This window comes from Suillus subaureus (assembly GCF_016647635.1).
Source record: "Suillus subaureus strain MN1 chromosome Unknown BJ212scaffold_30, whole genome shotgun sequence".
In the NCBI taxonomy this organism is placed as follows: domain Eukaryota; kingdom Fungi; phylum Basidiomycota; class Agaricomycetes; order Boletales; family Suillaceae; genus Suillus; species Suillus subaureus.
This window is the reverse complement of record NW_024538586.1, coordinates 142,040-168,750: the sequence shown is the minus strand read 5'-3', so window position 1 is coordinate 168,750 and position 26,711 is coordinate 142,040. Positions and strand designations below refer to the sequence as shown.

The 26,711-nt window shown below is 46.0% G+C and overlaps 11 protein-coding genes across 11 annotated transcripts; 5 read left to right on the top strand and 6 right to left on the bottom strand.

Annotated features, from left to right (window-relative positions):
* The first annotated feature begins 43 nt into the window (after positions 1-43).
* On the top strand, positions 44-1,393 carry BJ212DRAFT_558155 (uncharacterized protein). Its single transcript, XM_041343513.1, has 5 exons — positions 44-84; positions 142-363; positions 418-543; positions 600-683; positions 733-1,393. Exons 1-5 carry the CDS (start codon positions 82-84, stop codon positions 1,129-1,131), a joined length of 834 nt encoding a protein of 277 aa, XP_041189824.1. The 5' UTR covers positions 44-81; the 3' UTR covers positions 1,132-1,393.
* Positions 1,394-2,966: 1,573 nt separating this feature from the next.
* On the top strand, positions 2,967-3,764 carry BJ212DRAFT_1483826 (uncharacterized protein; the record flags this gene model as incomplete). The annotated part of the gene is made up of 3 exons (XM_041340686.1): positions 2,967-3,062; positions 3,403-3,469; positions 3,517-3,764. 3 exons carry the CDS (start codon positions 2,967-2,969, stop codon positions 3,762-3,764), a joined length of 411 nt encoding a protein of 136 aa, XP_041189823.1.
* A 701-nt stretch (positions 3,765-4,465) lies between these two features.
* BJ212DRAFT_1302063 (uncharacterized protein) lies at positions 4,466-6,299 on the top strand (the record flags this gene model as incomplete). Its single annotated transcript, XM_041333215.1, has 14 exons — positions 4,466-4,554; positions 4,628-4,709; positions 4,758-4,771; positions 4,836-4,944; positions 4,999-5,016; positions 5,066-5,091; positions 5,184-5,275; positions 5,339-5,363; positions 5,460-5,503; positions 5,576-5,693; positions 5,859-5,886; positions 5,937-5,994; positions 6,048-6,235; positions 6,264-6,299. 14 exons carry the CDS (start codon positions 4,466-4,468, stop codon positions 6,297-6,299), a joined length of 927 nt encoding a protein of 308 aa, XP_041189822.1.
* Positions 6,125-7,789, bottom strand: BJ212DRAFT_1589423 (uncharacterized protein). The gene is made up of 5 exons (XM_041342461.1): positions 7,215-7,789; positions 6,993-7,154; positions 6,880-6,945; positions 6,722-6,797; positions 6,125-6,643 (listed from the first exon to the last, which is right to left on the bottom strand). The coding sequence occupies exons 1-5, from the start codon at positions 7,412-7,414 to the stop codon at positions 6,545-6,547; spliced, it is 603 nt and encodes a 200-aa protein (XP_041189821.1). The 5' UTR covers positions 7,415-7,789; the 3' UTR covers positions 6,125-6,544.
* A 2,886-nt stretch (positions 7,790-10,675) lies between these two features.
* On the bottom strand, positions 10,676-11,110 carry BJ212DRAFT_1302061 (uncharacterized protein; the record flags this gene model as incomplete). The annotated part of the gene is made up of 1 exon (XM_041333214.1): positions 10,676-11,110. One exon carries the CDS (start codon positions 11,108-11,110, stop codon positions 10,676-10,678), a length of 435 nt encoding a protein of 144 aa, XP_041189820.1.
* A 2,342-nt stretch (positions 11,111-13,452) lies between these two features.
* On the top strand, positions 13,453-14,113 carry BJ212DRAFT_557819 (uncharacterized protein). Its single transcript, XM_041343512.1, has one exon. It carries the CDS (start codon positions 13,579-13,581, stop codon positions 13,909-13,911), a length of 333 nt encoding a protein of 110 aa, XP_041189819.1. The 5' UTR covers positions 13,453-13,578; the 3' UTR covers positions 13,912-14,113.
* A 590-nt stretch (positions 14,114-14,703) lies between these two features.
* Positions 14,704-15,583, top strand: BJ212DRAFT_1483821 (uncharacterized protein; the record flags this gene model as incomplete). The annotated part of the gene is made up of 5 exons (XM_041340685.1): positions 14,704-14,718; positions 14,775-14,900; positions 14,956-15,167; positions 15,201-15,243; positions 15,293-15,583. 5 exons carry the CDS (start codon positions 14,704-14,706, stop codon positions 15,581-15,583), a joined length of 687 nt encoding a protein of 228 aa, XP_041189818.1.
* Positions 15,584-16,660: 1,077 nt separating this feature from the next.
* Positions 16,661-17,091, bottom strand: BJ212DRAFT_1589420 (uncharacterized protein; the record flags this gene model as incomplete). Its single annotated transcript, XM_041342460.1, has 2 exons — positions 17,046-17,091; positions 16,661-16,993 (listed from the first exon to the last, which is right to left on the bottom strand). A coding segment is annotated over exon 2 (270 nt), but the record flags the coding sequence as incomplete, so codon positions are not given.
* A 2,413-nt stretch (positions 17,092-19,504) lies between these two features.
* Positions 19,505-21,136, bottom strand: BJ212DRAFT_1465896 (uncharacterized protein). Its single transcript, XM_041338970.1, has 5 exons — positions 21,016-21,136; positions 20,740-20,958; positions 20,249-20,470; positions 20,121-20,201; positions 19,505-20,068 (listed from the first exon to the last, which is right to left on the bottom strand). Exons 1-5 carry the CDS (start codon positions 21,092-21,094, stop codon positions 19,947-19,949), a joined length of 723 nt encoding a protein of 240 aa, XP_041189816.1. The 5' UTR covers positions 21,095-21,136; the 3' UTR covers positions 19,505-19,946.
* A 2,573-nt stretch (positions 21,137-23,709) lies between these two features.
* Positions 23,710-24,517, bottom strand: BJ212DRAFT_1220656 (uncharacterized protein; the record flags this gene model as incomplete). Its single annotated transcript, XM_041329376.1, has 2 exons — positions 23,710-24,243; positions 24,305-24,517. Coding segments are annotated over 2 exons (747 nt in total), but the record flags the coding sequence as incomplete, so codon positions are not given.
* An 81-nt stretch (positions 24,518-24,598) lies between these two features.
* BJ212DRAFT_1223160 (uncharacterized protein) lies at positions 24,599-25,795 on the bottom strand (the record flags this gene model as incomplete). Its single annotated transcript, XM_041329413.1, has 5 exons — positions 24,599-24,704; positions 24,758-24,947; positions 25,026-25,206; positions 25,249-25,369; positions 25,449-25,795. Coding segments are annotated over 5 exons (945 nt in total), but the record flags the coding sequence as incomplete, so codon positions are not given.
* Between the last annotated feature and the right edge of the window lie 916 nt (positions 25,796-26,711).

Genomic DNA, 26,711 nt, shown 5'->3' with positions numbered 1-26,711 from the left:
GGCGGAAGATGAAATTGAATTCGCAGTTTCAGACCAAACAAGCGACAAACAACGCCAAATTTTTCTTTAACTTCAACTGCCATGGTGCGTCACATTTTCGGTGGCAAAGACGACATTTTCTAACTTTTGCTTTTCTGTTAGGATCAATACGGCGAACCGACTGCTCCTTCAGTTGACCCTTACTCAGATGCGTACAATGCACCAGCACCTGCTACTACCACATCAGAAACCAGAGACCGGGACACCGCCCCAACACGCGGTCGTTCTCGTTCCAGAAGTCCTGGAGCCCGCAGCACCGGTTACCGTAGTCCTCCTCCAAAACGCAGGTCTCCACCTCCTAAAAAGCCAACACATGCTCCAATTGTACGTTCCACATGTTATCCTCATGTTTTGCAAAGCGCTTATGGGGCAAAGAAGGCGCCTAACCCCTCCCAAGTTTTGGGGGTATTTGGATTAAGCATTAGGACACAAGAGCGGGATTTGGATGAGGAGTTCTCTCGCTTTGGAAGAGTTGAAAAAGTCACAATTGTTTACGACCAGAGGGTACGATGATTTCTTGTGCATTTTGTTACCCTAACCCATGAAAATGTGTTTTTCAGTCCGACCGTTCTCGTGGTTTCGGCTTTATAAGAATGTCCAGCACTGAAGAAGCTACTCGCTGCATTCAGGAACTCAACGGAGTCGTATGTTTTCTCTTCATGTGTATGCTATCCTTGTTAATCTCCTTCATAGGAACTGAATGGACGCCGCATTCGAGTTGACTATTCTGTCACTGACAGACCGCACGCACCAACTCCTGGAGAATATATGGGACATCGTCGCTCGACTAGGGACACCTATTCAGGCTCAGGCCGTGACTCTTACCACCGCGACTCCTACCGTGACTCATATCGTGACCGCGATTACCGCCGTTCCGATCGCGATAAGGATAGGGACCCCTACGGTCGCGACAGCCGTGATTGGCGCGATCGTCGCAGCCCTCGTCGTTACTCACCTGATTACAGGAGGCGTGGGAGCTACTCCAGGAGTCCTCCTAGGGGTAGTAGCCCTCGCAAGGATTTTGATGGCCCTTCAGGGACCGGTGCGGCAAACTCTTCCAACCAGGCTGAAAATGGCGGTAGTCGTTGGTGATGGTTCAGCTGTCAGCGGAAATCATTTCGAAGGTGTGCAAGTCGTGGTCCCTTGTTTCAATTATCGATAGGCGAAAGCATGGACAAGAGGTCTCGTTCGTACAAGCACAAGTGATTGAAGAGGTTCATGGCGGTCATCCCCCAGCAAGCCTCAAGTTGGCAATGTTCTCGTTACTTCCCTATCTTGAAGAAAGCAAGACATGGTTTCCGCGTTCGCTATTTCAGACAGAAAACCAAGTTCAAAGTTCATTTCATCCTCGACTATTTGCCTGTATCCGTTCCGCATTTCATATCGCTCTACTACTTTGTTCTACACTATCAACTTTCGCTTCCATGAAGAGTGGCAAGTCCCGAATTGCGATTGCAAGCAAGGTCAGGCACAACAATCTTACGGATAGCATATGCAGTCATGGGAATGTTGACAGGCTTGTGGAAGCTTCACAAACCAGGCTGAGCGAAACTTACGTCTACTCATCTTGAACGACTCGCTCTGACATTAATGATTGCTCAATCAGGAGGCTTGCCATGTATTGCGTTATCAATCAAGAATTAATTGCCGAGTGCATTTTGTGCAAGCGTTTGATGGAACGCAGCGCTTCGTTGTCGGGAATCTCACGAACTCGTCGTAGCGAAAAGTTTTGTCACTACGCCGGATTCGAGTTATTATCGACCATCAGAATGCACCGCTTCCGTTGGTTAATCACCAGGGTATGTGGCGTTAATGCCAACAGTCAAGAAGAGGAACGTTGTTAACATAGAGTAAGATTGTACATATTTCACCATCACGATCAGGGCAGTGGCAGCTAACCTTCAAATCCAGTGAAAACTCACTGGCGCGGTACAATGAGAATAGGTATGTTCTATTTTTTTCCCTCAATTAGGAAAAAATCAGAGAGAATGATGTGTCGGTGCGCATCACATATATTGCTTGCTGGAGCACCATCTCCGACGAAGTTTTTCACGCAGTTTACAGATGAAACTATATCATCCAGTACTTACAATTGAATGCATGAATTTATCTGGCGAGAGACGATGTGCTACGACAGTACATGATATTAGTACTAGGTATTGTGGCGGCATAAAGGCAGGTGTAGGGGTGCACGGAAATAATACGTGCAGCGGGAAACTAGTATGAAAGCATCGTTTTCATTATCCACTCAATCTGACCATATGCAAGGACTCTCTGACGATATATTGTGTTTACAGTAACAACTCAGAAATACAATGTTACCACAATTTTGTCCTTCATTCGTCTCTGCAATAGATAGTGTCTCTTCGCGTCCTCACCCTCGACAACGCTGTGTACCATTGACCGCGAGCAAAAGGGTCCGTCCGGAGGTCGAGCACGGTTCGTGCTGGCGTCAAACCTTGACAGACACCAAATGTAGTTGCATACGCGGATCGCCGAGGAAGCTCTCTTCGACTTACTGTCCACGACGAATGGTTTGGATGGGACGCATAGTTGATGCTGGGGATGCAGTGGCTTTCGAATGTATTCAAGAGTTGGACTTTGACGAACCGACGATGGAGCGCAATCATGCGTTTCTGACCAATCCCTTTTCTGTCGAGATGTTTCGTTGAATGGCGCAAATGCTGAATGCGGTCCTGTTTGAGATCTAGGCGGCGAGGAGGCACTCCAGGATGGGACAATATCGCAAGGTAGTCGGGGTCGTGTTCTAGTGCGTTCAACGGAGTATGCTCGGCTTCTTTCAGACTGTCCGAACTAAAATGAAATTCTATGTCGTTTTGTGAACGGAATGTGTGATCGATCTCTTTGCGATATTTACGAAAATGGCCCGGCAATTTGTCTAGAATTTTGTCGTTGAATTTATCGACATGGACATCGAGAAGGGGAAGGAATGCACGATGAAGACAGATTTGAGCGTCTTCGAGAACATGCGGTGGGAAGAGGAAGTCAGTGGTGTCGTCGAAGTTTGTGGTCGCCGCCTTGAGTGCAAAATTCTGTCAAGGGGCTGGCAGAGACATCCGTACCAAATACATTTTACCGCTTGACTGAAAAGGTACTGCGCGAAATTTACTTGCTATGATAAGTGTTGGAAAGGCGCGAGCTCCATCATGAAGGGGTTGTAAGTCCCATATGATACAGATAGATGACTCGGAACGAGCCAAAATACGAAGGCGTAGTGAAGTCACATACATCATTGGCAAAGAGACAAAGCTAATGACACTATTAACATGCTATTAACACGTTAATAACACGTACCAGAAACTTAATGATGCTAAAAACTCTTTATGGCTGACTGTGCCTCAGATATCCATGTATGCAAGTGGTACTGCAGATCAGGTCAGAGATATCATCGTGAGATTCGAGCCGACCGGTTGGCTAGCTTCTACTAATACATGATTAACTAACATGTGTTGGAAGTCATTTCAGATAGCCAAACCTACACGAGGGATGAGCGCTGTCTTCAAATGCCAAAGAGAGCAAACAGCAACATGATGTTAACCGATAGCCGCAACGGAGATGAAGAGATTGAAGAAGATGAGGCTGGTACTTGGTTGGGTGATATGTGGGAGAGTTCCACGACACCCGCCGACATCGAATTTGATGTGGAACCCAAGATAGACTTGAGCGCTGGACGCATGGTGCCGGGATATTCCGGCAGGCTGTAATTGTGAACTGAAAAAATTTAGCGTCGACTTTGCCTGTCCGCAACTGTAGACCTTCAACCAAGTCTTTAACTGTCAGTAATACAACATACATCAAATGTCTTAACTCGCAATTGAGCTCGGATCATATGTTGCTAACGTCCGGATGCTTAAACTGATGCGGCGCCCGTGTACCGCGTCGACAAGCCTTGGGCGTTATCAGCTGAGGCCAACCAAGTGATGGTCGTGGCCTCAAGTTACATTAGTACCTCCTTTTTTTTTAGAATGATTGTTGGAGGCCGAGGTCATCAGATCATGTGCTCCACCAAAAGCTGTGGTATACGGCACAAACCCATCTCGTGTTGTGGGTTGCTCAATTTGCCACTGATCTCACTTTGTACCAGCACGATTTACTTATCGCCAATTCTTTTTCATAGACCTGGAATTCGTACATGTATGATATACGCAGGCAATCCCAGATGATAGCTATTAATGATGGGAAGACCATGAGGAGATGTGACATTCGATACGAGCTTCCGAAGCAGTGTTCCATCATCCTTCTAGGCTGTGTTTCACCTTATCTGCACAGAAGCTATACAATCCACATAACAGATCTAGATCTGTCATGCCATCTGCTAGTCTCGTGTCCTCATGTGGCTGCGTGATATATAGTACGGCGCAAACGTTGATTTACTTGGAACGGGCTCAAGCCTCTGTCAATATCTATGTCTTCCCCAATGCAGGTCCTCATCCCACAACTTCATCTCGGGAACACATTTGGGGCACTGTTTATTGGGGTCATCCTTGCTGCAATGTTAGTAACCTATCTACTCGCAAAGCTTAGGGCTTCATCAAGTCTTGACGTCCTAACATATTTCATGGCACAGTCTCTTCGGTCTGAGTAGCATTCAAGCTTTCTTCTACTTTCAGACGCACAGGGGTACAGGAATATCGTTCCCTAAGCTAGCCGTATGTCGATGCTTCCTTTTCTCAGTTCAGTTGTTGATGCTACATTAGGTTGCCTGGCTTTGGTATGTATACTCTCCAGTTGCCATTATCGAGCGCGGCGAGTTTACGCCCTAACCCAAATTTTAGGATACTCGATGCTCTGCACCTATTCTTGATAGTCCACTGCATCTATTATTACTTAGTGGCCCATTACGCGGATATCAGTGCACTCACGGAACTTGTGTGGAGCTTTAAAGTGAGTTTTGTGGGCGCTTGCGATCTCTACTATGGTACTGAAGGACTCGTGCAGCTTCAAATAGTCATCAATGTAGGTGATTTTTCTTATGCACTACGAGCCGCTCACGCATCCATTGCAGGTTATAATCGTCTACACGGTGCATCTGTAAGTTAGAAGTGTACTGTTATCTACAACTTGAAGGATTCAAGTGATGTTTTTATTGGTTCGCAGTCTATATTTTCATCGCATATGGATAGGTATGTGCTTCCCTATCGAGCCAATGGGTTTCTACGACTGATGCAATGTATCAGTCGGCAAGGGCCGATCAAGAGTCCTCCCTATAGCCGTGGTGGGTTTAGATCAACGATCACCGTGGCGTATCATGACATTGATTCTGATGATGCAATATTAGGGCGTAATCATAATTTCGGGTTCAGGTGAGATTTGTCATTTGGTATTCCTCTTCGCCCGGTCTTGAAGATTTCTTCAGGTGTTGCCATCGGTGAGAGTTCAAAAACTCGGTGCATTTGTAGTCGGCTCATCATTGTAATCCAACGACAGTCATTATGTGGGCCATGTGAGTGAAGCAACGCGCTCCCTATTTATACGATTGCTGATAGCGAGTAGCTATCAGTGTCGTGCGTTTTAGATCTGGTTAAAATCGAGTGGTCGACATATATGGCTTTGGGCGCGATCACTTTCGTCGATTTCATTATCGCATCATCGCTATGCTATCTCCTCGCCACTTCACGTACTGGATTCTCTAGGTAATGAACAGTCTATTTACACCAAGGGATCTGATATACAAACATGGAATACTTAGCACCGATTCCATGATAACAAGGCTCATGGCTTACATTGTCAACACCGGCTGTCTGACAAGGTATTCCTCCTTCCAGACTAGTCCACATCTTGACTCATATTTCATGTAGCGTGTGTTCAATGACAGTTATGATTACAGTAAGTTTCTAATGATTGTACTACCCATCTCGTCTCTGAGATCCCTACAGTGCGCAGTCATGCCGCACAACTTCATCTTCCTCAGTGTTGAATTTTTAGTGGCTAAATGTACGATCCAAAGCATTCTCAGAATGTCGCACTGACCACCGGTTCCTTTTCAGTATACGTCAACTCATTCTTCGCACTCCTGAACGCGCGGTACTACTTACAGCCCACCACAGAAATTAACCATTCTTCTGATGTCCATATGCGCCATGGCATCTACCGTCCAGAGCTGAACGTTATGGCGTCCCAAGACGAGGAATTCCAGGGATCCCGGAAAAACATGTTTAAACATCCCGGCGATGATGTGATGCATCTTACCCAATCTGCTATAGTTAGTAGCTGCGTCACTGGCCATGGAAGAGTACTGATTGTCACGCTTTAGCCACATCGGCCCATTGAGGTGACGGTAGAGATGGATTCCTACTCATCAGCGTGATGTATCAGTACTAGTATGTATGTATCAAGTATCATCCGCCTCTTCGTGAGATAGGACTTGTGAGTTTCATTAGATCATCGCACAGCCAGTGTGCGGACAAGAATTTACATTGTTCATTATACCATCACACGTGGGTTTCATATATCAATACTACTTAGAGCTACAAGGAACTACCACTCAGTCATTCGGTTTCATGCGCTTGGAATCAACGAGACTCTCGCGCACACCACTAGTGGACTTGCTATTCGCCACCCAAATGTAAAAAACCTTCTTCCACTAACGCGAGAGTCCTAATACGATCGAATACATCGAGGAAGAGCATACGAGTAGTCATACCTGAAAGACGCTTCATACTCTGATATTCTCAATGCTCCACTTGGCACGAAGGTCTACTGTATAGTCATCATAGTCACCAGCGAGGGACCAATGCCTCAAAGCCCATGCAATCATTGCTGCATTGTCTATATTGAATTTAAAACCCTGTGAATCGGTCGACATATCGAAACGCTGACCTGTGCATAATTCTAGCGGGGGGAATGGAGCGATATGCGCTGTACTCATCCAGTGCTGCTCGGAGCCTACGGAAGCTGAGCACGACAAAGAAAAACGAGCTTTGGAAACTCACCTTTCGCGTAAAAAGATGTTGCTGGCGACCCCGCCGCTAAGGGCGACATCCCTGACGTTCACGCCTTTCAGCTTGAGATTTCGAAGGCTCAACGTAAGCTTAGCACGGAGTTGATGGGCTGCAGCTGTCTGGAATGCACGAGCCGGGGCAATTTCACGTGAACTGGAATAGAGGTTCGTCCATGAGAGAAATGTGGCGGTCTACTAAAGATTGTAGGGATACAAAGGAAAAGGCAGGTTTTCCCGGGATCGAATGGTGAATGGTTGGATGTCGGGTAGGGATTCCAGTTCATCGTTTATCATGCGGCAGAGCTCTTCGAGTGCTGCACTAGGGCCTCTGGTTCCCCAGGATAGGCCAAGTGTTCGGGCTGCCTTGTCAAACGCACGTCCAATACTCGCGTCTGCTGTTGTTGCCAACATCATTTGAAAGTATGTGACATGAGGATGTCACGATGGCTGCAGTGTTGGGCGCGTTGTCGGTGGTTGTTGTTTCCGGAGTCCTTGCTGAGGTGCCACTTGGTTCAAGTCCAAGAAGCGTCAGCTGATGCGGGGTATTCAGTGGCTTTTGAATGTATTCAAGAATAGTTGGACTTCGACGAACCGACGATGCAGCACAATCGCACGTTTCTGACTACTCCCTTTTGTACCGAGATGTTTCGTTGAATGGCGCAAATGCCAAATGCAGTCCTGTTTGAGATCCAGGCGATGAGGAGATACTCCAGGGTGGGTCAACATCGCAAGAGAGTCTGCCAGGGTGTGTGTTCTGGTGCGTTCAATGGAGTATGCTCGGCTTCTTTCAGACTATCTGAACTAAAATGAGATTCTATTTCGTGAGCGGAATGTGTGATCGATTTCCGTTTGCGATACTCGCGAAAATCGCCCAGCAATCTGTCTAGAATTTTGTCGTTGAATTCATCGACATGGACGTTAAGTGGGGGAAGGAAAGCACGATGAAGACAAGTTTCAGCGTCTTCGAGGACACGTGATGGGAAGAGGAAGTCGCTGGTGGTGTCGTCGAAGTTTGTGGTCGCTGCTATGAGTGCAAGATTCTGCCGAGGGGCTGGCAGAGACATCCATATCAAATACGTTTTACTGCTTGACTGAAAAGGTGCTGCGCAAAATTTTACTTGCTATGATAACCGTTGGAAAGGCGTTCGCGCTATCATGAAGGGGGCGTAAGTCCCATATGGATAGATGACTCGGAATGAGCCAAAATACGAAGGCGTAGTGAAGTCATATACATCATTGGCAAAGAGATAAAAATAATGACACGCTATTAATATGCTATTAACATGCTAATAACACGTACCAGAAACCTAATGATGCCAAAAACTCTTTATGGCTGACTGTGCTGTGTGTGCAAGCACTGCAGATCAGGTCAGGCATGTCATCGTGAGACTCGAGCCGACCGGCTGGCTAGCTTCTCCTGATACATCATGATGGTTAACTAACATGTGTTGGAAGTCATTTCAAATAGCCAAACCTACACGAGGGATGAGCGCTGAGTCTTTAAATGCCAACAGCAACATGATGTAATGAACAGCTGACTGTTAAAACGTCAACCGATAGCTGTAACGGAGATGAAGAGATTGAAGAAGAAGAGGCTGGTACTTGGCTGGATGACATGTGGGAACCCAAGATAGACTTTAGCGCTGATAGGCTCCTTGCGCACGGTGTTACCTGGCTCGGCTCCTGATAACGCAGGGAAGAATAAGGGTAAGGGTAAGGGTAAGGGTAAGGCTGCGGAGGAGATTCAGGAGTAATTAGGGAAATGATGATGGTAACGGCGAGCAGCTAAAAAGCGGCTAGTTAATATCTCTCTCAGGCATAGGCCCACCTGCTAAAAAGCTTGCTAATATTTGCCCGAGTAATTTAACTTTTATCCCGGGAATGCGCAGATTTATACACCTTCATCGTCAATGATAGTAAGACCGATAGTTGTCCGCGCACCTAATAGATAGATTCCATCTTCAGCAGAAGCAGTGTTGGCGTCAAATGTGAACACATTTACACGAATATCTCCGTTTTCTGGAGTGGCGATGAATACATCGTATTGCCACAAATACATGTTGTCAATGCTTCCACTTTGAAGACCAACAACGCCGTGAAATGAAGCAGAAGTCGCCATGGTAGTAAGAGTACATAGGAGACAGAACCAAGAGCAACACAGCATGACGTGATGGACGTGCTTTGATACTGTAGACAAGAAGTCCACTCCGAGGCCTGCGGACGGAGAAGTATTGTAGCCAGAGGTACCGGGATAGGGTGAAGTTAGCAGCCTTGCGCAGATAATAACTCGAACTTGCAAAGCAAATATCTTCTCAGAATTAGATCACAAGAGACACTCGTTCCATAGCATAACGCAAATCATGATTCACGAGTTTCGAAGGGCCTGGTTTGTTGCTCGAGTGCCCAATCTGATGTGAAATCAATTCAGAATTCTTGAATCCTCACATTTGTTTTCTGCCAGGGTTTAAACAAAAACAGGTCTGATTATACTCTAAGTAGATATTGATGTATCAAAGAACTCGCCCTGCCAGACCCCCACAGATGCTCCCTGGTCCTTGGCATCCTCCACTACATTGTACTCGACGATGTACGGGGCTTCAAGGCCAGCAGACACCCGCGTGGCGCCCCTGCCATGTTAAGACTTGAGCTTATCGTCGCTGAGAAATACGCGACCGTTTAATAATTAAAGGTGGCTGGGAGATGTCCAAAAAACTTGACGAAAATAAACCAAGGAACTCGCCTCATATGCATGCATAAATCGAGGCTCAGTCGGTTTTGGGTTGGGTTGTGAGAAAGTTTTCTTTCCAGAAGGTATAGTTACGAGTGGAGGCGATGGTGGACATGTAGGAAATCGACACTCTGAGGCCAAAGTGGGCTCTGGACTCTGGGATTCGTTTCAGTCGGAGTTTCAACATCATGCGCAGCGCGATTCGTCCCGCACGTCTGCGGGCATGGGAGGTAGCAAAAGAAATGCAGGTGGCACTCACTTGCTGAGGCCTCACCGGTGCACCACCCGTCACCCGTCGCCCGTCGCCCTCGCACCTCCGAGTCAGAAGGATCATAATCGATGATCGATCAAATTCGGTATCGTGAAGTGTAAACTGTGTATCGCAAACACAAGCTTTACCTCACCAAGCACAACTTTTTATCTTGCGAAGTACCATTTCTTTGGCAATAATGCAAGCTACGAAGTCTGTGCAGCACCCAAAAGCCACGTAAATTGTTATGGCGAATTTCTGTTACCCCACTGTCTGTTAGTAGGGATCCTACTGTACTGGAACGGTGCGACGCTGCGGTATGTCATTTCATCTGACATTTTCATGCGTATGTATCTATTACAGTGTTCTGAGGTCATCGTACGTGTTTTCTCTCCGGTTAAAAAAAATAACATCTCATTGGATGTGGCCGAATTGTGTACATTACAGGGTGTACCCAGAGCTTTATCAGGTTTGCTCCGACACCACACCACATCATTCTAATCAGATCCATGTAGAAGATATACGAATCTATGACAGAAAAAAACTGTGAAAGAACATGTAATGATAGTATGCATGCAACAAGTGCTAACTAGTAGAAAAAAGTGTCCGTCAAAAAACATGTGAAGGTAACATATCGACAATAGGGTCACTGTCCTACAGAACAATGAACGAAGATCCAAACAAAACATATCGACAATCATTGGACCTGGTGTGCGGTAGCCGGGCCCTCAGGGACAAGAAGATGTCCTTCTGGCCCATGGACGATATTGACAAATGCGAAACGGCACTGCTCTGAGGATTTGGTGTGTGCACGAAGGAGGTCGTGACGGCACTTCACGACTCCGCACACAGAGCAGCGCACCTTGATGCCGAGGTGAGTAAGGATGTGTCTTGTCATGCATCCCCTCTTGAGTGTCTTCGAGCAGTCACCCCACGTGCATCTTGTACTGGCGGTGTCTGGACCGGTGATGCCGTGTCCTCGCAGGTGGGCGGATATTGCGCTGGTTGTTCCCTCCACAAACATTCCGCAGCCGACTTGTTGTAATTTACATTCGTATGCGACAAGTGGTTGGTCGCCAGGTTGCACTTGAAAAAAGGTCTCTTGGTACACGGGAAAGATATCGAAAGGCATGTTGTACGGGACGGTGATGGTCGAGAGCAAACTGATATACGAGGTTTGTTAGACTGATAGAAGGATGTGCTGTATTGCGTATCAGCAATGTCCAGTTATTCTTTGCCACAGGCACCCAGCTTGAACGCACCAGTGTGATCAAAGAAGTTCCTAGAAATAACAAGTAGAGATCCGGTCGTTTGAGGGCCTTGACACACTTACCCTTCTATATAATGGTAGAATAATTTTTACGAGACTCAGTAAGATAGTTGGCGTTCTCCCTGCCAATGAAGGCACTATGAACACCGGTGCCGATCGGCTGTAAAATTTTGCTGCGCCTTAAGAAGTTCAAGCCACGGAAATTAGACTGTTGGTGAGGCCTTGAGGCTGAGCTTGAGGCAGGCTCCAGAGAAAACTCCGGATTTGGCCAAGCACTAGTCATCGTCACAATCGCCCATGACTCTGAGCAATAGTATTTGCCAGTATATCTTTGGTCAACGTATGTTATGACACGGTTGCAATGTCACACAACACGTGTAATAGTTATACAGACATGCGATCGATGGAATCCCGGTACATATTTTATCGTTCGCGCAATTCACTTGCCATTGGCACGGGCTTTGGTCGTGATGCGATAGCACTGGCAGCCATACTCAGTTCCCCGTCGTGCTTCTCCTCAAGGTCTGCGAAGTCAGCGTAGATTTTGCTACATAAGTATTGGTATGGTGTGAAAAGGGGAGCAAGATGACGCACTCGTTCCACTGATTTAACAGATCTTCTTGCTCCTGAGTTCTGGAAATCCATGACACTGACATCCTCCATAAGCATGCAATAGAATGTCCTACAAGGCCGGTGACTAGAATTCCCCCTAGCGCTGAGCGTCAGTTGATCGGATCGGAAATGACAAAACGGGATGGACGAATTAGTTAAATGACATTCATTTCACTATATCGGCACGAACTGTGCTACCAGCTTTCGCTCTGGTGTGTTTCATTGGTTGCCACACGCGAGGAATGCAGAGTGGGTGTCTTGTGATCCTGGCGGCCCAAGGGCAGTGAGCCAGACCACCTTTAGGGGGTATCTTTCAAGAATCACGTTACTATTTGACTGACATTGTTTAATAAAGGTTGGACGGTGCAAACTGTATCGAAGAAAGGTACGAATCTTTTTTTGTATGTATTATCGTCTTCATTGTCTTATGCTTGAATGCTGCAGGCCGATACTTCATATATACGACAAAGGTCTGCAAGCGCAATTCATACGATTCCCTGTGTCAACAAGTTCATGGTGCACGGCAGCTCGGAAGTATCAAAGAGAAAATTCGCGTGCTTCACCTTGTGAGCTCTGGCTGCTCTAAGCCCACATGTCTCATTTTTCCAATGTCACGAGGTTATCGTAAATCCCGGTCTTTGAATTTCGTCTCGTGTTGGTCACTTCGGCATCCCCGTAATGAGTTGGGGAATCCGCAGCTCCACTGACACAGTCCAGTTTCACACTCTCGGTGTTTTCAAACCAGGTAGCATATGACACACTACGTGCATTTGGTAATGCTAAGTGAGAGTAACATTGTCAGTATGATACATGCAAGGAGAAGGCGAAGCACATATCCAGTCACCCGAATACTAAAGCCATAAAAACGACAATTTCCATCTTTGTGGAAGTGTTGTTTTGCGGCCTTGAAGAAAGAGATTGGGCAAGATTGACTTGGTTGCTAGCACGTAGGCAAAGAACACGAATGAATGAGGTATGATCAATGTGAGCAGGGGAAACAGCGGGAGAGGGTAGTGAGGTATGCTAGGAACTGTGAGTGTGGATGAACAAATTCATTGTACTCACCTCGGAGTGGCCTCGGTCGAATCCAGTGGCTTCAGCCTCGAGGCGTGGTAGCACAAGTCTACGACTAAAGTTGGGCATGTCCGATGCAGGAGGGTCACGCGGAAGTGCTCAACTGATCGTATCGGACAGTGTTGTGGCAGAAATGCTCGGAGGGCATAGCCAGGCTGGTCGAGAATTAGCAGGGGAAGCAAGGAGTTTGAAATTTGCAGTTGTATTACTTCTTTGTGCCGCATATATGAGCAGTGTGATCGTGGCCTTGATGCAACCATGCAGATATCTGAATGCGAGGTCATTTCTGCTTCTCGGAGGAAAACGGGCAACCGTCATGGTCGTTTCTTGGCTGTCGATCAATGGTCTTGTATGATCGTGCCCCTTTCCCTTATCAGCCCTGCCTATTGAGTGTGCTAAAATGAACTGGATCAGACGCCTATATATATGTTAGTTTATCAGTGATCAGGTTGGCACTGCAAATGACTGCAGGGGGACCGTGTTGGCTGGCCGAGCTGATATGCTCCCTGCAGCCTCCTCCATCAGTGAACCGGTGAGTTCTTGCTAGCCATTATGCTGATTGCGGTGCATTTACATGGTCATATATTGCTTTATATTCCAATGTGACGAAATCCTTTCCTATATATTACGATATATAACGATATATGACAATATCTTCTTCTCACCAGTTCTCTGATGGCCTCTGCTCCGAGTCCCTCACGGCTGAGTCGTCACCCCCACAAGTCGTCAGGTCACGCTTTTGTCACAGCAGGTCACCGCTGCCGCTTTCAGAATCCGCTCGGCAATGCCTAAGAAATTCACGGTCTGACAGTTACAGGTCAAAAATAATGATTATGATTGGTTGGTGTGATGTGGAATATAGTATGGGATGTGGTTGTAATTATAATGGCTGTATGGTGCAGGATATACTACATGAGAATGAGAACTATGTGGTCCGTGATGATGAGGCACATGAACTTGATGCTGGTGTGATGTAAAATGTCCGGAAAATTGCTGCTGGTATGTTGCTGCGAGTTGGATGTACAGGAGGATTGTAAGGTATTTCATGGCATAGATCAGGACTATTTAAGTTAGAACCATTCTGCTCATATGTGGGATCACGCGACTCTCGTGATTTGCCTTTTGGGCGGCTATTTCGTAGAGCCATGTCCGAATGTGTCGACTCGCTGACAAGTCGTCACAGCCAGTGGTAGTATTTGTTTAGAACTCCGCTATGGCAGCGCTCGGCTGGCTGTCACCAGCGTGACTTTGACGGCTTTCAATGAACTTCACCATTTCTTAACAAAAATTGGTCGTTCAACCTCGCAATGAAAGGTGCATGATAGAAACATTGATTTAAGTTGTAAATTGTGTGTGGAAGTAAGAATTGAGTGAGATATTTAGGTCGTGACGACTTGTGGGGGTGACGACTCAGCCGTGAGGTATAGTATCGGATACTGTAAGGACCCTGCACTACGCCTCAACTAGCGCTTCAAACGAATGCACACGCAGTCCGCGTGTCAAAGAGTCGCATCCGAGACACGGATACTTTATTTCCTTTTGTGATACTTAATACCTTGTACTCAACAAATGCCTCGTTTTCTCTTATCTCTTGAACACGATCATGCAGTGCATGCGCAGGGCACAAGCTTCTCCCTTCCCCCGTCATCTTAATACTTACTTTCTTGTTCTTTAAGCTCCTTTTCATCGTCAAAACACTCCTTTGTCTCCCGCTTCTTCGTACGCGCAACTTATCACGCACTTCTCCCAGACCTCTTGTAATGATATAGATGTTGTCGAATCTGGTGCGTCACATTTCCGGTGCCCAGAGCGACTCTTTCTAACTTTACCCTTCTCTTAGGGTCGATACGGAGAACCAACTGCTTTTTCAGTTGACCCTTACTCTGATGCATACAATGCACCAGCACCCGCTACTGCTCATCAGAAACCAGAGACCGGGACGCCGCCCCACCATGCGATCATTCTCGTCCGAGAAGTTCTAGAGCCTGCAGTACCGGCTACCGTCTAGTCCTTCTCAAAAGCGCAGGTCTCCACCTCCTGAGAAGCCAACATGCTCCAATTGTATGCTCCACATGTTCTTCTCATGGTTTGCGAAGCGCTTATGGGGCAAGGAAGGTTCCCAATCCTCAAGTTTTGGGGTCTTCGGATTAAGTATTAGGACACAAGAGCGGGATTTGGACGAGTTCCCTCGCTTTGGAAGAGTCGAAAAATCACAATTGTTTACGACCAGAGGGTACGATAATTTCGGCTTTATCTGAGAAACCAGTGCTGAAGAGGCTACTCGCTGCATTCAGCAACTTAATGGAGTCGTACGTTTTCCCTTCATGTGTATGATATCCTTGCTGATCTCCTTCATAGGAACCGAACGGGCGTCGCACTCGGGTTGACTATTCTGTCACTGACAGATCGCCGCACCAATCCCTGGCAAATATATGGGACATCGTTGCTCGATTGGGGACACCTATTCAGGCTCAGGTCACGACTCTTACTACCGTGACTCATATGGTGACTGCGATTACCGTCGTTCCGAACGCGATAAGGATAGGGACCCCTACGGTCGTGACAGCCATGATTGGCGCGATCATCGCAGTCCTCGTCGTTACTCACCTGATTACAGGAGCGCGGGAGCTACTCCAGGAGTCCTCCTAGAGATAGTAGCCCTCACAGGGATTATGATAGTCCTTCAGGGACCGGTGCGGCAAACTCTTCCAACCAGGCTGAAAACGGTAGTCATTGGTCATGGTTCAGCTGTCAACGGAAACCATTTCGAAGGTGTGCAAGTCGTGGTCCCTTGTTTCAGTTGTTACTTCCCTATCTTGAAGAAAGCAAGACATGGTTTCCGCGTTCACTATTTCAGACAGAAAACCAAGTTCAAGGTTCATTTCATCCTCGACTGTCTGCCTGTATCCGTCCCGCATTTGATATCGCTCTACTAGTTCGTTCTACACTATCAACTTTCGCTTCCATGAAGAGTGGCAAGTCTCAAATTGCGATTGCAAGAAAGGTCAGGCACAACAATCTTGCGCATAGCGATTCAGCATATGCGGCCATTGGAATGTTGGCAGGCTTGTGGAAGCTTCACTAACCAGGCTGAGCGAAACTTACGTCTACTTATCTTGAACGACTCGTTCTGACATTAATGATTGCTCAATCAGGAGGCTTGCCATGTATTGCGTTATCAATCAAGAATTAATTGCCGAGTGCATTTTGTGCAAGCGTTTGATGGAACGCAGCGCTTTGTGGTCGGGAATCTCACGAACTTGTCGTAGCGAAAAGTTTTGTCACTACGCCGGATTCGAGTTATTATCGACTATCAGAATGCACCGCTTCCGTTGGTCAATCACCTGGGCACGTGGCGTTGACGTCAATGGTCAAGAACAGAAATAGTATTAACGTAGAGTACAATCGTACACATTTCACCGTCACGGCTGCGAAAGCTATTTTTCAACTGTGATGGATATCTATTTGTACGTATAATACACCATCATACATCTCGCTATAATTGTACAACAAAGTGCTTACTAGTACAAAACAGTGTCCGTCAGAAAACTTCAACATAAATCATTAGACCTGATGGGCAGCGGTCCAACCTGTAGGGACAATAAAACGACCCTCTGGTCCATAGACAGTATCAACACATGCGAAATGGCATGCGTCCGACGATCTGATATGCGCACGAAGGATGTCAAGGCGGCATTTGACTACTCCGCACACGGAGCAGCACACCTTGACACCGAGGTGAGTAAGGATGTGTCTTGTCATCCCTCCCCTCTTGAGTGCCTTGGAGCAACCAGCCCACGGACAATTTGTGATGATGCTGTCCGGGCCGGTGATGCCATGTCCTCGCAGGTGGGCGGACACTGCGCTGGTAGTTCCCTCCACGAACATTCCACAGGGGACTCCCTCTAATTTACACTCGTATACGACGAGTGGTTGACCGCTTCTTTCCACTCGAAAGAAGACCTCTGGATCCACGTTTAAGGTATCATGAGGCATGTATATATACGACAGCAGATCGTTGTAAGGTCAAGCTGATAGATGAGGTTGTTGAGAGGATATCTTGTGCTATGGGTCAGCAACAGTCCAGTTATCATATGGATACCCGACATACCAGAGGAATTGAGAATGTGGTCAAAGAAACTTTGGAATGCAAGAGTCGTTATTTTTGTAGCAGTTGTCGCAGGTATTTATATTTAAGCATCAGACATTGGCATTCTACCTGCCATTGGCAGTTATCGCATCGTTGAGGCTGTGTTTCGATACACTCATAAACGTGTATAACCGGTATAGCGGGTAGCCTGCAGCATTTGGATGATTCCTTAAAAGTTACCTTCCATCAATGTGGCGATGTTATCCCAGTGATTACCCAAATAATTATGGCAAATAGAATTCTCAGTCGAACATGTACATGAATGCATAGCGGGGAACGGCGGCTGATGCCCCTCATTCAATCCCAGTACGCGTGTTAAGGCGATCCAAAATTTGGTTTGGCGCTGGATGATGCCCCCGATTCAATCACGGTACGTGTGTTTATAAGGCGATCCAGAGTTTGGTTTGGCGCTGGGACCTACTTACTCCAGCACAAAGTGGTCTTAACCTACTGCACTTCAGAGTCCGCGAATGTCATTCCGGAGGCATGTATATATACGACAGCAGATCGTTGTAAGGTCAAGCTGATACTTAGATGATGTTGTTGGGAGGATATCTTGTGCTATGAGTCAGCAACAGTCTAGTTATCATATCAATACCTAACGCACCAGAGGAGTTGAGAATGTGGTCAAAGACATTTCGGAATGAAAGAGTTGCGATTTTCATAGCACTTGCCGTTCGATTGGAGGTATGTAAGCACCAGAGGGTCATTAGCATTCTACCCACCACTATCAGCGTAAATTGCAGGAGGCAGCCTGCGGCCATGGAGTAAAGTGCAGCGACTCTGCCGTCACGACCGGAGATGCCTTCAATTTCGTGCACAACGCCCTATCTCTCATCTCACAAGATTTGCTGATAACATTCACAGATCTTACCAATTCTGGTGTTGCACTAGTACTAAGGCTATATTGGTTCATACCTCGCACCATATCCGAGTTATAAGTACAGTAACATGTTATCGCTTTACAAACTATTCACGCACAAAGTGTGCCTAAGGTTATCTACACGCTGCGGGCTTCCCATGCTTATAAATCACTGTTCTACGGGAGGTTGAATGCTCCATATGGATATTTGGCAAGGTCACCTTTGTTTACGCCCTGCCATTGCCCCGGCTCCTCATTCTCCTGGATCCGATCAGCAGGTAGCGATGGGATCTGACAATAGGATCACTTCTTGTACATATCAGGAAGTAATATGGCTGACACACAGCACAGCACTGGGACTTTGTGTATTCTTCGACTGTGAGAACGAATTGCGTGGGCTCTCAAACGCACCCACCTCCTGCTCTTAGGCGTCCTCCTACCAGAATGTTCTCCCGGACGTTACGGAGCTAGTGTTATGTACCCAGCAAGTTTGGATGTCAAAGTACCAGTGCCTATGGACTGACACACTCGTTTTGGTTCATTGTCTGAATCTGTGAGTCTTGATTTCATTACGATTGTCTCGCTGATTTAGTCTTACTAGTTCTCATGATTGTTAAGACTCTGAGCAATCAAACTTGAAGGTACGCTTTCAGACACTTATTTTCCTTTCAGTTGAAGCTGACTTTTTTTTTGAGCTCGGCAGCTGGAACAGACGCATGTTTGGCACCTGTGATCCACGGAGCTCCAGCTATGACGACACGGCCCTATATTTCCCACCCGGAGCATGCAAGGGATCTAAGCATAGTCCGAGCTGTCCCAACGCAAGATGAACTCCTGCGTCAATGTATTAATACTTTAGTTCGTCTTGGCGTGTATGCGCTATTTGCAAGAGTCACGCGAAAGCCAGCGGTCACCGCCACCTGAGTGACACCTATTCCCACACTTGTTAGTAACATACATAGTATAACATATTTGTTACTAACGAGGGGGGCAAACCTACGCTGCAGTACTTCAGCGATAGCTGCAACAATCAGCAGTGACTTCAGGAATATTAAGAGGGTGGGTAAATAACATATATAATATAAATAACATATCAGGGCTATTGATTTGTCATCTCCCTGGATATCTCCCTTACAACACTGCTGCTATGCCTTCTGATGGTTCCCATGCCTCTCTCTTTCATCTTCACATTGTCCTTGACGATGTGCTCGCTATCCCGCTCATTCCTCTCCCAACTCTAGCTGTTCTTTTGGTTTTAGCTTGTCAACACCCTTGCATTCTATGATGCTCTTTTCCTTCTCTCATTGCCCTGGATAATCTCTTGCCACTGCCAGGAGCTACAAGGTATGTTGCTGTCCTTATGCCTCCTGATGCCTCTAACACCTTCAATGCCTCTCTCTTTCATGCCCTGCATCATTCTTGACAATGTGCTCGCTACTGCAGTCATTCCTGGCCCAGCTCTACCTGCTCCTTTTGATTGCTCCAACCTCATGTTGATCAGTCTTTGCTGGCGCTTGCTTTTACCCTCCATGCGACATGTCCTTGCCCAGGTCCCGCGCTACCATGATCACTGCGCTACCATGATCACCACACTACCATGATCACTGCGCTACCATGATCATGTTCTTCCTAATGTGATGTGAACCTTTTTGTCAATCAAATGAGCTTGACACTGATGATTATTGCGCTCAGTGTTATCATTACCATCCTATCAATGTGTCTAGAAGGTGCATAGTACTAGTCTGAATCTGAATCTGAGTCTGAGCTTGAGCTCAACTCGTCATCAGTGTTGACAGTGGCTTTACTCTTGGGTTGTGAAACATGAGCCCTGGCTTTCCTTTGCATGTAAACTTGTTCCCCACATGCATGCCGATCCCAGTTATCCTTCATCCTCTTGACAAGCTCCTCGTCTGAGAGAGAGACCCACTTGCACGAATCAGACTTGAGAGCATTTAACAAAACCTGAACCTGTGCTCTTCCACCAACCTTTGAGGGATTTTTCACCCCCCCGGCAAGGGCCACTTAGTTAGCTCAACACCATGACGTTCTACTATAGCGTGCTCGTAGTTTGTATAATTCATTTTGACTTTGCCTGACATGTTCTTCTCCATTAAGATAAATTCTTCGATGAATTATGTTAGTGACAGCACAAGGGGACACCATGAAGCACATACCAAGGTTATCTTGGATAAGCTCACGGCATTCACTAATAAGTTTGTTGAGTGGCTGTTGACGGTTAAGTGTTACATGTTCATCTTTGAGACAATCAGTAGGCTACAAGATGAGGACAAAGATAACATACCAAGCTTGCTAATCATGAATGCTTCCAGCTTCAGTCCAAGATGCTGTGGCTCAATGCCTAGGACGTCCCAAACAAATTTTTGAGATTTCTCTGTAAAAAAAATCTTTGGTTCTGCAAGATCTTCAATTCCACCGCATACTGCCACATAAAACCCCTCCAGACCAGTGCATGCATGGAGCGCCATCCACTGAGGATAAATTTCAGTTGTATTAGTGGTGGTGTCTCAGATGGTAAATAAATAAATGAAGAGGTGCCAAAGATGGCGGAGACAAATGAGTAGACAGAGGGCAAACAAATAGACAAGAGATGCCACAAGGGCAAATGAATAAACAAGAGATGCTGCAGAGGGCACAAGAGGAGTGACAGGGGAAAATGAATAAATGAGAGATGCCACAGAGGGCACAAGAGAAGTGACAGGGACAAATGAATAGATGAGAGATGCCACAAGGGCAAATGAATAGATGAGAGATGCCACAGAGGGTGCAAGATACTTCGACATACCTCACAATCCATGAATGTGAATGCTGCATTCACATCATGTTTGACAGCCTTTGGGTTTGAATGTGCAGTACAGTTCTTTTCTTGGCGATCCTTGAGAACACAGACATTGTAAGCTTGCTTTTCAGCAAAGGTTAGCTTGCAATAATCTTGGAGTAATGTGGCCTTGTTTTCTGCGATGAAGGCTGTAAGTTTTGTGCGATCACCTCTGCCTAAGCCTAATGAAAGATTCGTGAGCACCAGTGTTACTTTGCAAATTAAATTATTACACTGACCTTCATTTTCATCCTTGAGTCGGGCTTTGACAAATGCGTTCCAGGAGTTAACACCTCTGGTCTTCTGCAGCATGCGACTGCGAAGAAACAGTTGGTTTCTGGTCCACTTCACTGATCTACAAGACAATTAATATATATCAGCAATAAGATATTTATGATGCAGACTCGCTGGCCATGTTTTTGTGCTATGTCAGCAGCCTCTGCTTTGTACGACTCCTTGGCAGTGTCAATATCATCAGCGAGTGCTTCACGATGGGCACGCTGTTGAGCCTTTTGGGTCGCCGTCAGTTGTGCACGCACTCGATGAATTTTAGGGGTCGGACAAGGAACCATTGAAGTCAAGGAGTGAATGGCAGCAAAGTTTTATACATTTCAAGTTCAGGGACAAGGACAAATACATGAAGTGAACTGAGATATTGTGAACAAAGCAATATGAGTGGTCCATCATATGCAAGAATGGAGCAAAGCGAAACAACTAAGTCCAGACTAAATTGAAGGTTAGTCAGGTTGAAACAGAGTCCAAACAGGCGGAACTCACTAAGTTTATGGTCATGACTTGCACTAGCCATAATTTGAAGCATGTTGTGATGGCATTCTTCTGGGATATCAAGCTTCACAAGTATGGCCTTCCAACTGTTTACTTGGTATCCCTCAACCTGCTGGATGCAGTGCCAGATCTCATCCTTAGTACTGTGGTGAAGGGAAAGGCCAAGAAGTGCACTGTTGATTTCACCACAGATATGGTCATAACCTGCATCACAAGTCGACTGAATGGGACCTGGATCAGATGTCATGAGGTAAATGTGGTTAGTGACTGAAACTCCGTCCTTGTTGCTGCACAACATGGTTTTCATTTGCACTGCATTTCCCGCCTCATTGCCGACCAGCTGTTTTTTTTTTCCCTGTCAGAATCCGTTAGTTGTCAGGATATTTCTCAGGGTCAGAACACCCACATTGTGACGTTTGTGTGATTCCTTCACATCAGAAGAAGTTGGTTGAGCTGTTAGTTTCTTTATAGCAGGGGACGTGCGCTTCGCTAATACGAAAGGTCATGATGGGGGGCTCAGACCACCTGAAAGAATGTGATCTTCTGTCATATGAGCAGCATGTTCTACAGCAGCACTGGTATTAGGTAGTGGCTGGGCTGCTAAGACGAAAGCGTGTGATGGTATTGTGAGGGGACTCACGCTGCCTGGTAGTATATGGACATGATAACCAGCGTTGTTTGGCTGTGTGACATGCTTAGGGCACCGCTTTGTGACTCCACTTGCTTCAGCGAGATCATGGCCCTTGGACACAGGAAGTGCAGGTGGTCAAGGGAATGACATAGAAGTGAAATCTGGGCCACCAAATGTAGGGAAAGTCGAGTCACTCGAATGGTTGGTGTTAGACCACAAAGTTGGGAAGTCAAATGACTCGGATGTGAAAGACGTGATACTGTCGTCAGGAGTCTGATGAGCATGGTGACCATTGGGTGAGTCTGAGGGATTTGGATATAAGAAACCGTCTGGTTGGACATGTTCAGAAGACGTGCTAGAATTTTGGTCCAATGCTGCTATTCCTGCCGCACAACTGTTAAAACAAACTTATCAAAGCCACAAGTGAATCATATGTACTTTCAACCATGCTTTTAGGTAGTTTGACCTCATTCCAGCAGAACCAGCACTGATGGACGAGTGGTGCAAGCCGATTCAGCAAAATATCATGCATAATTGTTGCTGTGGCCACCTCAGCCTCAGTCTCGAGGGGACAAGAAGATGCAACAGTGGTAATGATCTGAGGGGATGTGCAAAAGTGTCCTGGTTTCTTTAAGAACTTGAATGCTACTGATAGTTTTATTTCAAAGTGATCTTTCTTGAAAAACAGATTCAACAGTAGCTCAAATCATTTAAATGATAAACTTACAATTTCCCCTTGCAAATCAAGATACTCTAGACAATTAGGGACAGGATCCAGCTCAACAGGGAACAAGCGAGGTGACATAGACAACATTGAGTAAAACAACAGTGAAGTGAGCACAGTCAAGAAGTAAGGTTGTTGAGTCTGTTTGTTCAGTACGAGGCATTTGATAATGGCAGCAGGAATTAAATTAGTCATAATGAACAGTATTGAGTAGGATTTGCAAACACTGAGAGCTCAATTGAATGTGCTATTTTAAAGGGTCAGTGCAGAGCTCAACTTCCTAAGCTTTAGTTTTCAATGACATATTTTGCAATGCCAACATGGATGGTCGAGATATTGTGTTGTGCCCACCAATCAAATGGGGCTCAATTAAATGTGCTACTAGTAAAAGGGTCACAAGCAAATATACAAGAGATGCCACAGAGGGCACAAGAGAAGTGACAGGGGAAAACGAATAGACGAGAGATGCCACATAGGGCAAACCAATAGACAATATACGAGAGATGCCACAGAGGGCAAACAAATAAATGAGAGATGCTGCAGAGGGCACAAGAGGAGTGACAGGGGAAAACGAATAAACAAGAGATGCCACAGAGGGCACAAGAGGAGTGACAGGGGAAAACGAGTAGATGAGAGATGCCACAGAGGGCGCAAGAGAAGTGACAGGGGAAAACGAATAGACAAGAGATGCCACAGAGGGCACAAGAGGAGTGACAGGGGAAAACAAATAGATGAGAGATGCCACAGGACATAGAATTGACAGTATGAAAGTTACAAAGAATGCGACACTAAATCTTCAAGTCTCATGGCCTCCTTGTTCATAGCATCATCTTCAGGACCATTCATGCTACCCTTGTCATCTCTGTCTCCATTGGATGCAGTCACTGTCTGGTCTGTAGGAAGACGATCACCTGTGTATCTGTCGAGTGTGTAAATTTGTTGGAGTTGCTTGTGATGGTTGTTGTTGACACGGTGGTGCTTGGCATACAATGTCTTCAACTCGGCTATGAGTGGAGAATCTGGGTCATCAGCAAGGAGTGAATCAATAGCTTCCAATGTGGTCCTGTCCTCGTGCTCAACCCAACAATGTAAGCATTTGATCTTGACATTGAGCCGTACAATCTCTTCATGTGATTGCACCAATTTGAAATACCTTGTGGCCATCTCGCAATTAGCAGACACAGTCCATGGTTTTGTGAGGATATCGTGGCGTGAGTGTTTCAGAGCCGAAAATTCACTGAGAGATATGTAACCGACAATTTTGGTATAGTCGAGCATGGGATGTGGTGGATTTTGTAAGGGTGTGAGTCTATTGTACTTCTCCAAAGCCATTCGGATGGCAGCCAAATGTCATGTGATGGCCTTTGAGATATACTTTCACATCTTGTAGCCTATGGTAGTCCATGAGTACATCACTTATCTGAATGTCAAATAAGCGCCTACCAGTGCCGGCAAGATTAGCCTTTGATAACTCAAAAAGACACCAAACAACTAAGCCCTCCAATTCCTCAACCAAATGAATGAATTGACGTTCCTGAGAATATCTGACTGCTTGCATGTATTTTGGGTCATGCGGTAGCCACCGCTCCGTAATGCTGTGACAATGCTCAAAATCTTCGACAACATTCAATTGCAGCTCATATTTGCATAGTGCAGATGCATGCTCAGATTCAAATGCTCTGGAATTGTTGCGAGCGGTGGCATTGAGGCCAGATGTGCGAGTGAAATTTGCAGGAGTGTACATCAGAAAGGGCACGGAAGTAAGACAGCCATATGTTTCTCTAAGACATGCAATGAGAACTAGTACACAAGTAAACAGGGCGCAAATACAAACTCCACATATTGAAGCTTCTCAAGCTGTTTGATGTAAGCCACTGCAATTACATCCAAAGTAGGTTCCATAGCAACATTGCTGAGATACTCAAACTCCTCATTTCGCCAGTTTACAAAGTCCGCATCCATAAGATCATGGAGCTGCTTGAATTCCTTGAGGACGGGTGTGTTGGTCTTGATGATCTGAAGAGCTTGAACATAGTTGTTGTAAAGAAATGCACCTGAAATAGATAGAAAAAAATTGCTGTTGGGCGCTCAAAAAGACATACTGAGGTCTGAGTACTGGTCCATGTCCCATTGATCGAAGTGGAGGTCAAGGAACTGCATCCAATGGAAGTATGATGCATGTTGGATCAAAATTGCAGCACTGTTTGAACTAGTGAAGATGCATTCGCAAGTCTCAAGGTCTTCAAGTCCTAGACCGTTGAGATACAAAGGGTGATTCTGAAGCTGACAGCAGCAATCATGAGAAAAGCTGTGGAAGGCATTTACAACAACCTGTAGATTTAGTCCAGCTGCCTTGACTCCGATAGAGCTTGTTGCAATTGTTTTATGAGATGAGCATGCAATATTGTGTCCAATAGCCTGATCCATGCCGCAGACATCAAGCAGTCTATTGACTGTGGCCAGACCTGTATTTCACGCTGTTGGTGGATGATTAGCATAGTACAAACGAGAGTTAAAATACATACAGTTCACCGCTGCGTTTCATTTCAGTTACACTTTCGATGAGCCCATGATGACATGCTAGAAGAAAAATCCCTGTCTGGTCAAACACAGTAATTTTATCATTGTCCACAGCCTTGGCTGCAGTCCAGTTCTCTGTGCAAGTGCTCGATATCATTGATTCTACCATGGAGGATTCACTAGTTCGACACTGAACATCATCCTTGAATTGGTCTACCTTGGCCTCAGAAATAAAATACCAGCTCTGAAATAGGTGTGGATCAGCTGATCCTGACCCGTCCAATCGCTTGGCTGAGAAATTGCCATCCATTGTGTGGAGACATGCTGGTGACAAGAATGACTCATTAGGTTGCTGTAAAATTGATTTAATTATATCTACATATTTGAGAATGGAGCGTTACCTTGAATGTACAGGAAGGACAAGAACCATTGATCTGCCAGGTATTGGGATCTCTGCCCAAGATCCGGTCAATGCGACTCTAAATTTCCTGCAAGATTTGTAGATAGATATTGAATGCATCAGAAAATTGATCATGAAACTGTCGAAAATATGTAATCTGTATAGTAAGTGAGTATGACATCATACATAACATGCTACAACACTTACATCATGAAGTGCGCACAAAACCTTTGTGATCGCTTGGATACTAAACGAGGATTGACGTCATCGTATTTGGTGATATGGTTCAAGGCATTCAATGCAAATAGCGATAGTCGGCTGTGGTGGGGAGCACCCCAAAAGTCCCATGCAAAGGAGGGCTGCATTCACTGGTTCATTAGGACGCTGCTGGATGGTGATGGCACATGCAAAACCTTTGAATGTGATTGAGTGTAAGTAAGGGCCATGTATTGAAGGAATGAAACCTTACTGGAAATTCCAACAACATCAACATGAAACATGTTAGATGCAATGGTATTGTCTTTGTCAGTTGGCGCTTCATGTCTCCATGCCAAGTAGCCATCAACAAGGGTGGGCATCTGCTCCTTCCAAGCGGCATTGGCATGCTGGCGACGTTTTGTTCAGGTCCACACATCAATGCGCCCGCATATAGGAGGTTCCCTAGAGATAAACGTTAGATACCTATGTAGAGGGGGGAAAATGCTTACTGTTCTTGAGAGCATGTCTTGAAAAATTCAGACAAAAGCGGACCACCCACAGGCTTGTCCTCAGTGAACTCATTTCTGCTATCATCAACAATCTCACCTCCAAAGTCCATGGTCTCAAAGGAATCTTGCCCAGCCTCCAACTCAGCTTCAGCGAGCAGCTC

What these genes read in the sequence shown, in the direction of transcription:
- BJ212DRAFT_558155 (XM_041343513.1), top strand. An exon ending in AGCCAACACATGCTCCAATT is followed by an intron (nt 364 to 417) that starts GTACGTTCCACA and finishes GGGGCAAAGAAG; the next exon opens with GCGCCTAACCCCTCCCAAGT. An exon ending in TTCAGGAACTCAACGGAGTC is followed by an intron (nt 684 to 732) that starts GTATGTTTTCTC and finishes TCTCCTTCATAG; the next exon opens with GAACTGAATGGACGCCGCAT.
- BJ212DRAFT_1589423 (XM_041342461.1), bottom strand. Translation starts at nt 7,414, where the DNA reads ATGATGTTGGCAACAACAGCAGACGCGAGTATTGGACGTGCGTTTGAC. An exon ending in AACATCTTTTTACGCGAAAG is followed by an intron (nt 6,946 to 6,992) that starts GTGAGTTTCCAA and finishes CAGCTTCCGTAG; the next exon opens with GCTCCGAGCAGCACTGGATG. An exon ending in CCCGCTAGAATTATGCACAG is followed by an intron (nt 6,798 to 6,879) that starts GTCAGCGTTTCG and finishes ATGGGCTTTGAG; the next exon opens with GCATTGGTCCCTCGCTGGTG.
- BJ212DRAFT_557819 (XM_041343512.1), top strand. Translation starts at nt 13,579, where the DNA reads ATGACAATATCTTCTTCTCACCAGTTCTCTGATGGCCTCTGCTCCGAG.
- BJ212DRAFT_1465896 (XM_041338970.1), bottom strand. Translation starts at nt 21,094, where the DNA reads ATGCTGCAGAAGACCAGAGGTGTTAACTCCTGGAACGCATTTGTCAAA. An exon ending in GGATTGTGAGGTATGTCGAA is followed by an intron (nt 20,471 to 20,739) that starts GTATCTTGCACC and finishes TTACCATCTGAG; the next exon opens with ACACCACCACTAATACAACT. An exon ending in GCTTATCCAAGATAACCTTG is followed by an intron (nt 20,069 to 20,120) that starts GTATGTGCTTCA and finishes AATTCATCGAAG; the next exon opens with AATTTATCTTAATGGAGAAG.